Below are 13,024 nucleotides of genomic sequence, written 5' to 3'. Positions count from 1 at the left end.
GTGAGCAGATTGGCTCTAGCACAACACGTCTTGAAGCTTAGAATTACATGGAGTCGACAGCACAGGATCAGGCCATTCGACCCAACTGGTCTATGCCTCCGCCCATCCCAATTCCCTCTTCCCACCCTGCCCTCCGTATTCCTCTATCCCCTTTTCCCTTATGTATACGTCAAGCTTCCCCTTAAATGCAACATTGTTCTCTGCTCCAACCAATCCACGTGGCAGCGAGTGCCACATTCTCACCATTCTGTGTAAAAAAAAAAAAAAAAAAATCCTCATAAATCCTTTATTTGATCTGTTTAGTGAGCATCTTGTATCCCCCCCCTTGCCCTGCAGTGTGCCTCAGGGAGAACCAAAAATGAAATAAAGGGCAAAAATACATTAAACAAACTCTTCAGCCTTTAGTAAGTGATTCAAAACTAGAAAAAAAAAGACTTGCATTTATATAACCTCAATGTCCCAAAGCGATTTACAGCTAAGCAAGTACTTTTGAAGTGTAGTCACTGTTGTAATGTAGACATGATGTGGAGTCATAGAAACATAGAAGATAGGAGCAGGAGTAGGCCATTCGGCCCCTCGAGCCTGCTCCGCCATTTAATGAGATCATGGCTGATCATCCAAATTCAGTACCCTGTCCCTGCTTTCACCCCAGTCGTGATACTTGGTTATTTTAAAATATATATACACATATTAATCTGTACACTGCACTGTATTATACTAAAATACTGTTGCCCATCTCAAACATTCCACTGTCAGTGCCCTTGGCTGGATGCAGATAATGGCAGATCTTGGAGCTTGCATGCAACATACTGGTTTGGCTCAATTACAATCTGGCGCAACTTTCAGTTCTAGCCTCTGTGCACGTTTAAGTACACCAACAGTTAGCAAGGATACAGAGCGGAGATCCATGCGCTGGTTGAAGCACTGACAAAGAAACAGGAGAGGCTCCACATCGCCATCGCTATCGGTGTTCTCTGTGTGAAGTTTGAAAGCGACAACATTACCCAGTCCCGCACCATGGAAGATTGTCCGGTATTATGTAAAGTCTGAAACACCTGCAAAGAAAAGAACACAGAGAAGCTCTCTGTAATCGGGATGCAATTGTTAAATAAATCCATCCTTCAAGAAAGCCGATGTGTAGCATCGCAGAGCACGTGCGAGCAGCCTTGACTCAACTACCTCACCGAGTTCCCCATCTTAGTAGCGCAGCAAGGTGTCACGCTAAACCGAAGTCGGGGAGGGGGGGGGACGCAAGAGAGAAAATTAGAGCGGTTAGTCACCCGCTCTCATCCACCTCTTGCAAGTCAGAGGCTGAGCAGCATGCCTGGACCACCTGTCCTTTTACTCCAAGCAGGACTTGGAGCCCTGTGAAACCAGAGCACGGGGCAGCGAGAAACAAAGTAGTTAAAATGAGACCACATCTGGAGTACTGTGTACTGTATTGGTCTCCTCATTTAAAGGAAGGATGTAAATGCGTTGGAAGCAGTTCAGAGAAGGTTTACTAGACTAATACCTGGAATGGGCGGGTTGTCTTATGAGGAAAGGTTGGACAGGCTAGGCTTGTATCCACTGGAGTTTAGAAGAGTAAGAGGTGACTTGATTGAAACATATAAGATCCTGAGGGGTCTGGACAGGGTGGATGTGGAGAGGATGTTTCCTCTTGTGGGAGAATCTAGAACTAGGGGTCACTGTTTAAAAATAAGGGGTCGCCCACTTAAGACAGAGATGAGAAATTTTTTCTCAGTGCCGTGAGTCTTTGGAACTCTCTTCCTCAGAGGGCGGTGGAAGGAGTGTCTTTGAACATTTTTAAGGCAGAGGTAGATAGATTCTTGATAAGCAAGGGGGTGAAAGGTTATCGGGGGTAGGCGGGAATGTGGAGTAATCAGATCAGCCATGATCTTATTGAATGGCGGAGCAGGCTCGAGGGGCCTACTCCTGCTCCTAATTCATGTGTTCGTATGTACCGAGAACAAGCACACAGTTGGCTACTTTAGGGGACTTCATTTGCAAGAAAAACTGTACAATTCTCATATGAATGGTCTAAATTTCAGGCTTTTTACAAGCTACTATATTTAATGTTTCCGTATTTTACACACACACTTATTTTATGATGTGCTCCCCTGCGGAAGCCTCGTTAGTCACCGAGAAATCAACTCCATTAAGGGGAAGCTAGATAGGTACATGAGGGAGAAAGGAATAGAAGGTTATGCTGATAGGGCGAGATGAAGTAGGGTGGGAGGAGGTTTGTGCCGAGTATATCCACCAGCACAGACTAGTTGGGCCGAATGGCCTGTTTCTGTGCAGTAAAATACTATGTAATAGAAGCAAGCAGAATACCTTGTAAACGACGGTGGCCATGAATTGTGGGTAGGGCTGCTGATTGGAAATAAATTCTCCTATAACCTTGTTCATCACATCTTGAGGTGGGAAGAAGTCATCAAGGAACTGCGGAAGGATCCGTGCCACCACTCGTGCCTCACAAGGGAAGCCCCTCCTGATTCTAACCAACAGGGAGAAACAAACTCATTTGTCTCTGAAAAGGTGACAAACAGATTAGACTAACCCACCAAAAAATTAACCCTTCATTCTTAAATGTTCTGCCAGCTAAATATTTGATAATTCGGTGTCTTAAATTCAGGAAGACCACAAGTAAATTGGGCACCGAACAAGGATTTGTTCCTGAATTAGCAGGTAGAACATTTTAAAGATGCACTATTTTGATTCATGTTGGTCTACAGTCATAGGGCGCTGGGCACACTCCGGTCCCTGACCCAAATGGCCATTTCTTCAGGTCCGAGGCGCTGCAGAACATTAGCAGGTATTCAGCTGTGAGCGCCATCACAGCCAAACCCAGTCCTCTGCTCAACTGATGCCACACACATTCACTGCTCAAGGATATTAAAGCCCGTTGTGCTCACCACCACCCCAGCTACTCAGCACAGATCACAGACCAAACTGGGGACCTTCCTGTTCTGTATGGCTGCGTGCGACATTCCCTGGGGTGCAATTACCCACTGAGCCATCAGGAGAGCTTGAGGAGTTATGTTTAACAATTTTAAACAGTAAAAAATGTACTTCAAAAGGATACAGTACTGTTCAAAAGAAACCCCGACTGCCATTTGCTGCAACCGGCTTGGTCTATGCCATAATTGATACACAGGTGAGAAGGTGCAGAATTGCTCGGTACGTACAAGACTGCATCGTTACCATTCAGTTGTGCACAGCTGAATTCAGATTCAGCACTTCTTAAACAAAAGCATTTGAACACTTACTTACTTTAGGTCTTTATCCCCTTAAGAACTGAACACCCTTCTGAATAGTAGCTTGTTTCCATCATCATAAAATGACTTGTGTCTATTTTTAAAGTTAATTGTAAGCAGAAAATTCACAGAACAAGTCTTCATACTTTTCATATTCATTGATTTTGGTCCATGAAGCGCCACCATTCCCACTATGAAAGGGTCTCAGCCCCTGACAGAATGCCTCTAATTTTTTTCCTTTGATAATGCTCTATTCAGTCCAGAGAGCCCTTCTGTGTTGTCCACTGTTCAATAGCTAGCTCTGCACTGCAGACACCCAGCAGTTATACACGGCATGGTATGTTTACTCAGCTGACCTACTCAAACTTCATTGTATCCCATACCAAAAACCACCAGGTTAAATCCAAAAAAGCCCCAACAAAGAGTGTTTAGAAAGAAGTGCAAATAAGAGAACGTTGGCACAGACTGAGGGCAGCAGACAGAGCTGATTCATTCCCACAACCGATGGTCAATTTTACAGAAACGGTTTAAAACCAGCTATAAATGGTGGGTTTGTAGCCTTTTAAACAATCACCCACTTCAACTTAACAACATTGAGGGAATTCCAGAGCTTCGGGCCCAGGCAGTTGAAGACACAGATGCCAATGGCGGAGCAATCAAAATCAGGGATACGCAAGAGGCCAGAATTGGAGGAGCGCAGAGATTTCGGAGGGTTGTAGGGCTGGAGGATGTTACAGAGATAGGGAGGGGCAAGGCCATGGAGGGATTTGAAAACAAGGATGAAAATTTTAAAAATCGAGGCATTGCCAGACCAGGAGCCAATGTAGGTCAGCGAGCACAGGGGTGATGGGTGAACGGGACTTGGTGCGAGTTAGGACAGGGGCAGCCGAGTTTTTGGATGACCTCAAGTTTACAGAGGGTACAAGATGGGAGGCGGGGCAGGAGAGTATTAGAATAGTTGAGTCTAGAGGTAACAAAGGCATAGATGAGGGTTTCAGCAGCAGATGCGCTGAGGCAAGGGTGGAGACGGGCGATGATATGGCAGTGGAAGTAGGCGGTCTTGGAGATAGTAGTAGAATACAGCACAGATTGAGGCCATTCGGCCTGTCGTGCTTGTGCCGGCTCTTTGAAAGAGCTTTCCAATTAGTCCCACTCCCCTGCTCTTTCTCCCTAGCCCTGTAAATTTTTTTCCCTTCAAGTATTTATCCAATTCTCTTTTGAATGTTACGACTGACTCTGCTTCCACCACCCTTTCAGGCAGTGAATTCCAGATCAGCATAACTCGCTGTGTAAAAACATGTTTCCTCACGTCATCTCTGGTTCTTTTGCCAATAAAGATGATATGGAGATGGAAGCTCAACTCAGGGTCAAATAGGCGCCAAAGGTGTGAACAGTCTGGTTCAGCCTCAGACAGTGGTCAGGGAGAGGGATGGAGTCATTGGCTAGGGAACAGAGTTCGTGGTGGGGACCAATGACAATGGCTTCGGACTTCCCAATATTTAAGTGTCTCGGTCAAAGAGGTGGGTTGTAAGAGGCTTCAAAAGGAGGGGAGAGGGATAGCAAGCTGAAGCAGCTTTGAGTGTGTGTCTTGGGGGTTATTGACTGGAAGGTTAGCCTCGTAATAGACCAGTAACTCGGAGCCAGAGGAGCAGGGGGGTGGGCACAGGCTTGGGACATATGGGTGGAGACTTCTACAACAGTTAAACTTCTCCGCAAACCAACAGGCACAAAAATCCCACCTGTCGAAGAGAACGGAAACCCGCTCCATCGCCACAATAACGGACTCGCTGTCTGGAGCCGTGGTGTCAGCTTCTGAACTCCGACCAGGGCTGCTCTTTTCTTTGCCTGTTCACAGCACAAACAATTCAGAGTTACAGAATCTCTGGGGTTTTTTAAAAAAAAAAATTATTTTTTAAAAAAAGGACATTTGCAACTCTGACCCACTACTTGAATCAAATTTTATTCTGGATTTTCAACCAATGTTGAAATTTTTTAAATTTTATTCTGGGGTTGCGGGTTGTCAGATTGCTCATCCCTAGCTGCTAGGTCCTCTTTCAGTGATTGACTCTTCGAAGCTGTAAAAACAGCCAGAGTGTGGGACCCGAGTCTCGTGCAGGCCAGACCGGGCAGGTGTGCCAGCTTCCCTTCCCAGATCGGTTTTTACAACATTCTGGCAGCTTTCCTGGCACCAGCCCACAAAATAACCAGATTTACCAAAATCAATTTCACAAGTTGCCATATAAAGTCGTACAGCACAGAAGGCCATTCGGCCCATCCTGCCTGTGCCAGCTCTTTGGTAGAGCTATCCAATGAGTCCCACTCCCCCTGCTCTTTCCCCACAGCCCTGCAAATTTTTTTCATTTTCAAGTATTTATCCAATTCCCTTTTGAAAGTTACTACTGAATCTGCTTCCACCGCCCTTTCAGGCAGCGCATTCCAGATCACAACAACTCGCTATGTACATTTTTTCCCCCTCATTTATCCGTCGGATTTTTTGCCAATTACCTTAAATCGGTGTCCTCTGGTTACCGACCCTCCTGCCAGTAGAAAGAGTTTCTTCCCATCGACTATCAAAACCCCTCATGATTTTGAACACCTCCATTAAATCTCCCCTTAACCTTCTCTGCTCTATGTAAAACGATCCCAGCTTCTCTAGTCTCTCTGGAATTTGATCTCACAACCTCTAATCCAGTACTATAACCACGACCCTACCACACCCCAGTTAAGAGCGTTAATAAAAACTACCTTTCCCTTTAATATAAACAAAATACATTGCTTCTTCAAGAAAATAAGAAACTCAAACATCTAGGGAACCTTTATATAATTCAAGATTATTGGTCAAGCTTTTATCTCGCAGCAAGTAGAGAGGTGCGCTCTCGTGAGACATCGACACAGCAACGCAGTACCTGTATACATGCAGGTTAGCATCAGTCCCAGGGCAGCCATGGCTCGGTGAGGACTGTGCATATTCAATCTGTCCACGCTGAGTTTCACCAGGGCCTCTCCATCCAAACGCGAAAGCTGCTCCGAGAGAAGAAGTCGTTCCATTCCACGCAACACGCAATGGTAAATTATGGAAGGTGTGGACTCCTCACTGCCAGAGACCATTACTCCGCACATCTAAAAAAATCAGGAACAGCTTATTACATGGAAACTGCACACCTTACGCAACACACTGACAACACAGGCTATTCTCAATGGGCTACACAGGCGGCAGCTTCTAAAGGGAGGTGCTTGTTTCACTATGTCTTCGAGAAGTTTAGAAGATTTTAGTAGAGGGAAAAAACCAAGTGACCGTGCAACTAATCTTTGAGCAAGATATTACAGTGCAACCGTAGCTATTTCTCTGTAGGTCAGCTTAGTTCAGTGGGTAGCACGCTCTCCTCTCAGTCGGAAGGTTGCGGGTTCAAGCCCCACTCCAGATACTTGAGCACATACAAGACCCGGGACCGGTGAACCACCCAATCTGCATAGCTTGATTACTCTCTGCCATAATCAGCTCAGCCATCCAGGATGCCAAAGTTGCAAGATTTTAAAGCCCTCCTCATTATTGCAGGCTACATTCATGAACAGCAGGGGTGCGAACCCACATTTATTCCCAAAATACAGATAGTGATATTCAAACCCGAGGACCTTGTATAACGTGCCTGTAACTACATAAATATGCAGAATTTTAGGTAAAAGGTCCCTCAATTTGCCCTGTTCTCGTGAACCCCACTGAAGCCTAACTTCAGGCCATGGTGACAGTTTTGAGCTTCTACCAAATATTTCTGTAGTGCCCAACATCGAAGAGTACTTGGGTTCACCAACAGCCAAATAGGTTGTGGGCCACATCAGGTAATTAAGTTCTTCTTTCTAGCAGACATCAAAACTACACATGCACACACAGCCACCATGGTGGTGGGACGGCGATGATGGTGCTCAGGTGGGACATTTGAAAATGCACATTTGAACAGCAAGGATAAGTAGGATATCTCCAAACAGTCCAAATGTTGAGTACGTTGCAATTGGTTTGGGTGATGGTGGGGAAGATAGTCAATTCAGCTTGGTGTTCAGTCCAGGAACAAGTTACTGAGTTAACAGGAAGTTATGAAATACAACCAACATGTAAGTGACCAAATGCTGATCTGGATCCTGGTCAACAACTGGACATGCCAGACCACCAGAACATTGCCACAAATCCATTCAGACGTAAACATAAGAATGTAAGAAATAGGAGCAGGAGTCGGCCAGACGGCCCTTCGAGCCTGCTCCGCCATTCAAGATCACGGCTGAATTTCTAACTCAACTGCACCTACCCGTATCCAAAAATCTAAAAAAAAAAAAATCACACCGGATGTCCGAGCTCATCATCTTCCGGCAAATCTGTGCTGCTCAAGCAACAGAGCAGCTGCTTTCAGTTCAGGCCGTCTTTCTCTACTACCCTCCCTCATGAATTGAAATTCTTTCGCTACCACATAGGGAGTTGGTTGAGGCGAATAGCATAGATAAGGGGAAGCTAGATAAGCACTTGAGGGAGAAAAGAATAGAAGGATATGTTGATGGGGTGAGATGAAGTAAGCTGAGAGGAGGCTCCTGTGGAGCATGTTTCTGTGCTGTATAAATTCTATGTAATGTTGGCTTCCCAGATACTGAACCTGTCAATATGTTACATTAATTCTACAGCACAGAAACAGGCCATTCGGCCTAACTGGTTCATGCCGGTGTTTATGCTCCACACGAATCTCCTCCCACCCCCTCTTCATCTCACCTTATCACCATATTCTTCAATTCCTTTCTTCCTCATGTGCTTATCTAGCTGCCCCTTAAATGCATCTATGCTTTTGCCTCAACTACTCCTTGTGGTAGTGAGTTTCACATTCTCACTAGTCTTTGGGCAAAGACGTTTCTCCTGAATTCCCCAATTGGATTTATTAGTGACTACCTGGTGGCCCCTAGTTTTGGACTCCCCCACAAGTGGAAACATTTTCTCCGCATCTACTCTATCAAACCCTGTCATAATTTTAAAGGCCTCTATCAGGTCTCCCCAGTCTTCTCTTTTCCAGAGAATAGAGCCCCAGCCTGTTCAGTCTAACCTCTCAGTTCTTGTATTATCCTTGTGAATCTTTTTTGCATCTTCACCTATATCCTTTTTTACAATATGGAGACCAGAACTGTGCACAGTACTCACGAGTGCAGTCTAACCAAGGTTCTATACAAGTTTAACATAACTTGTCTGCTTTTCAGTGCTATCCCTCCAGAAATGAACCCCAGTACTTGGCTTGCTTTTGTTTTTGTCCTTATTAACCTGCGTTTCTACTTTTAGTGATACAAGTAAGCAATACCTGAATGATGCCTGCAGTAAATTCATGGCCCACATCGAGTGGGTAGTTTTCGATCAGGTAAAAGGCCGTTGCACACATCACCAACACATGTTGTTGGTTGTGGATGTTGACACAGCTGCAGGGGAATAAAACAATGGGTCATTAGCACAGCACGTAATGAGGTGCTCTGTCGCCATCAGCACACAGGTCACTTTACACACAACGTATGATTCTTTACAACACTAGTAGTACTCTTCCCCCCCCCAACCCCCCACCCCCCGTAACACTGGCATTGATGTCGTTTGGAAAACATTTCAAATTCTCGTATTACGTGCGCGGAGCTGTGAAAAACAGCTAGTCAAGAGTAAATATAGATTTTGTCTATTCCTAAACTTGGGTTTTGTCTTGGCATTTTGACCTTTTATAACACTAGGGTGGAGTAGTGGATTAGAGTACAGGAACAAGGATGTCTTGCTGCAGTTGTACAGGGCCTTGGTGAGACCACACCTTGAGTATTGTGTGCAGTTTTGGTCGCCTTATCTGAGGAGGGATGTTCTTGCCATGGAGGGAGTGCAGCGAAGATTCACCAGACTGATACCTGGGATGGCAGGAATGACGTTTGAAGAGAGATTGGGTCGATTAGGCTTATTGAAACTTATAAAATTCTAACAGGACTAGACAGACTAGATGCAGGAAGGATGTTCCCGATGGCGGGGGAGTCCAGAACCAGGGGTCACAGTCTAAAGATAAGGGGTAAGCCATTTAGGACTGAGATGAGGAGGAATTTCTTCACCTAGAGAGTGGTGAACCTGTGGAATTCTCTACCACAGAAGACAGTTGAGGCCAATTCATTAAATATATTCAAGAAGGAGTTAGATATATTTCTTAAGGCTAAGGGAATCAAGGGATATGGGGAGAAGGCAGGGACAGGGTACTGAATTTGGATGATCAGCCACGATCGCATTGAATGGCGGAGCAGGCTCGAGGGGCTGAATGGCCTACTCCTGCTCCTATGTTTCTATGTAGTACTGGGGACACACCTGTGACTTATGAGGGTAATGGTGGGTGATAATCGAGGCAATGAATTAGCAGCAGCACACACAGACTGTACTGACTCAGCAGTAAGTAAATGCGTTGCTCGAGTAGAGCTAATTTATACCAATATACACTACATAAGGTGAGCCGCAACACTGGCTTGATTCTACCACAGCCCCTGATGTAGAACATATTGTACTTTGGGACATCCTGAAATCGTGAAAAGCACTATATAAATGCAAGTTCTTTCTTTATATTACTTGTGGCTGTCACACTAACACAGAAATGCAAGACACCATCTCTGCAAATTACACATTACGTGCAGTGGCAACTGAGAAAAGGTTCTAGATTAAGTTTGCAAACTATAACCCTATTGCAGCTGTCTTATGAATCTACATATTCCCCTTTTGCAAAAATGGCATTAAATTTTCATACTTTGGAACTGATAAAAATGACAAAACCCAACAAACACATTCACTTTCAGACTTCTTGTTGAATTCTTGCAGTATTCCCCAGAGTTTTTGGGGAGAATAAACAACGCCAGGCTGGAGGCGTGCTCGGACGTCAGGCTGGGAGCTGGTCCCCGGGCTCAGTGGGGAGCACACTCGCCGGAGTCAGGAGGTCGTAGGTTTGAGCCCCACTCCAGAGCCTTGAGCACATAATCCAGGCTGACACTCCCAGTGCAGTGCTGAGGGAGTGCCACACTGTCGGAGGTACCGTCTTTCAGATAAGACGTTAAACTGAGACCCCGTCTGCCCTCTCAGGTGGACGTAAAAATATCCCACAGCCACTATTTCGAAGAGGAGCTGGTTCTCGACCCTTCCGCCAATGGGAACAGTTTCTCTCTATCTACTGTCTAGACCCCCCTTGTGATTTTGAACACCTCTATCAAATCTCCTCTCAACATTCTCTGCTTTGAGAACAATCCCAGCTTCTCCAATGTATCCACGTAACTGAAGTCCCTCATCCCTCAAACCATTCTTGTAAATCTTTTCTGCACCCTCTCTAAGGCCATCACATCCTTCTTAAAGTGTGGTGCCCAGAATTGGACACAATACGCCAGTTGAGGCCAAACCAGTGTTTTATAAAGGTTCATCATAACTTTCTTGCTTTTGTACTCTATGCCTCTATTTATGAAGCCCAGGATCCCGTATGCTTTTTTAACCGCTTTCTCAGTCTGCCCTGCCACCTTCAACAATTTGTGCACATATACCCCCAGGTGTCTCTGTTCATGCACCCCCTTTAGAATTGTACCCTTTAGTTTATATTGCCTCTCCTCATTCTTCCTACCAAAATGTATCTTCACACTTTTCTGCGTTAAATTTCATCTGCCACGTGTCCGCCCATTCCACCAGCCTGTCTATGTCCTCTTGAAGTCTAGATTGCTGTGATTAGTCAACAACTCCATTATTGTTGGATCATGCGACTACCAGGATGATTAGGTGGTGAACCAGATAGACGGTGGTCGTTTTTTTGTCCAGCTATTCTCCACGTTCTCCTCTAAAACGGCACAAAGTCTAAAAGTGAAAGTGTTTGCCAGGTTCTGTCACTTTTCCAAAGTAGGAAGACTCATAAAACAAACACAAAATAAAAGGAGAATGCTGGTCCCACTCAGGATGTCAAGCAGCATCTGTGGAGACAACTGACGAATTGACTGTGGAGTGCTGACCCTTCTTTAAAACTGTTATTTTTTTGCATTTTCTGATTTTGGTTCAGATTTACAGCATCTGTAGTTTCATTTTTCTTTTGCTTGTTAGAAATTTATAATCTTTTTTGAAAATTATACATCGATTCCCCAAAATGAGAAAAGGAGATACATTGATGACAGCTACAGACAGGTCACAGCTTGAAAGTATTTCAAGAGAGTTTTTCCTTCAAAAAAGGAAGCACCACCCTGTGAACATAAATCAACATTTCTCTCAATAAACAAGGTGAAGTTCAGTCCTTTCTGTACCCCCTAAATACAGAGACCTTGTAACAACAGTACTATCATACACAACAGCAAGCAACACTCTTAATCTCACTATGGGAACCTCAACGTTCTAAAACAAATGCACGTGCAAACAAACAGCGTTTCCAGGGATCCTGCGCAGCCGGCTTTTCAACACAAAAGCCGCGCAGGCCCAGTACAGGAAACTCTTTTTTATCCGGCACCGACGGGACCGGCGTGGCGCTGGTTGATCAAAAAGTCTGGATTAGAGAGGTATACTTACCACGGTATGAGAGCCCAGTACACAGCCACAGGAGCCCCGGTTACACGGCACTTGTGCAGGAGTCCCGGTTACACGGGCACAGCTCCAGGAGTCCCTGTTGCATGGCCACAGGTGCAGGAACCCCGGTTACACGGCCACTAATATATAGTAAACTTACCTGAACCTACTCCTGAATTTTGCCAGTTAAGAGAGGCTTCCGGATATTTAGGTGCCGGTTAAGAGAGAGTTTCCTGTATTTTGAATGGCCCGTGCAGAGCCAAAAAAAAAATTAAAGGGAACATTGCATGCAACCTATCCGAAAAGGTCAGGATAAATCTAATAGAATTCTCCCGTACTGTGCTATCGCACGCAGGTTGGACAGCAGGTAATCACTAATAGTTGGAATGAGCTGCTTTGCTGTCTCATCCAAGAGGTCACACTCCAGGATGTACAGGATTCCATGCAGTGCTCCTATCCGAGACGGCATGTGGGTGCTCCGCATTGTGGTCTCCAACAGACGACTTATCGGCTCCGCAATGGCCTTATCCTACAAAACAGAAACACGGGCAACAAGTTAGTCCCTACAAAGACGTTAAGCATCTAAGTTCAAAGTTCGTGTGTGTGTGTGTGTGTGTGTATATAAAATATATATATTTAAAAAAAAAAAAAACAGAATTACATAGATTTTGCAGCACAGAAACAGGCCATTCGGCTCAATTGGTCTCTGCTGGCGTTTATGCTCCACACGAGCCTCCATGGGCCATGTAGGCTGCAGCGTGTCCGGATGAGACAAGCTTGAGGAACTAGCCGGGTGTTTTCCTGCCCTCCTTTCTCATATGCATGCAGGTGTATAGCACGCCCGTGAAGGACAGGATTGGACCAAGCTGCGATACCCACCCCATGATTGAATCTTTATAATGATTAGTTTTAATGCTCAAAATAAGTTTCTGCAGTAGATTGTACAGCTTGGGAGAGGAAAGCAGACAAGTAGAAAATTGATGGAAAGTTAGAAATGTGAGAAAAACTAGAGCTTGAAGTGAACAAGTCCATACCTCCCCAACTATGCAAAGATGGATATATGTGGAGATTTATACTTGCATTGGAGGCAGATCAGAGACGATTCATTAGGTTAATTCCGGAGATGAGGGGTTTGACTTAAGAGGATAGGTTGAGCAGGCTGGGCCTTTACTCATTGGAATTTAGAAGAATGAGAGGTGATCTTATTGAAACACAA

At 45.0% G+C, this 13,024-nt stretch overlaps 1 protein-coding gene across 8 annotated transcripts in view; it reads right to left on the bottom strand.

Annotated features, from left to right (window-relative positions):
- htt (huntingtin) overlaps window positions 1-13,024 on the bottom strand; it is a 256,421-nt gene that overhangs the window by 2,920 nt on the left and 240,477 nt on the right. For all 8 annotated transcript variants that reach the window (XM_085974744.1, XM_085975173.1, XM_085974896.1 and 5 more), the window contains 6 exons: window positions 12,147-12,337; window positions 8,585-8,699; window positions 6,167-6,380; window positions 5,000-5,105; window positions 2,338-2,500; window positions 895-1,055 (listed from right to left, as the gene is read on the bottom strand). In XM_085974744.1, the coding sequence (XP_085830870.1) occupies window positions 895-1,055; window positions 2,338-2,500; window positions 5,000-5,105; window positions 6,167-6,380; window positions 8,585-8,699; window positions 12,147-12,337 (950 nt within the window). The remainder of the gene's footprint in view (window positions 1-894; window positions 1,056-2,337; window positions 2,501-4,999; window positions 5,106-6,166; window positions 6,381-8,584; window positions 8,700-12,146; window positions 12,338-13,024) is intronic.

Source organism: Somniosus microcephalus, chromosome 1 (genome assembly GCF_052327205.1).
Source record: "Somniosus microcephalus isolate GS21.2 chromosome 1, FLI_Smic_1.0, whole genome shotgun sequence".
Lineage (NCBI taxonomy): Eukaryota > Metazoa > Chordata > Chondrichthyes > Squaliformes > Somniosidae > Somniosus > Somniosus microcephalus.
Note: the sequence above shows the minus strand (reverse complement) of the source record. Positions and strands in the feature narration are given on the sequence as shown.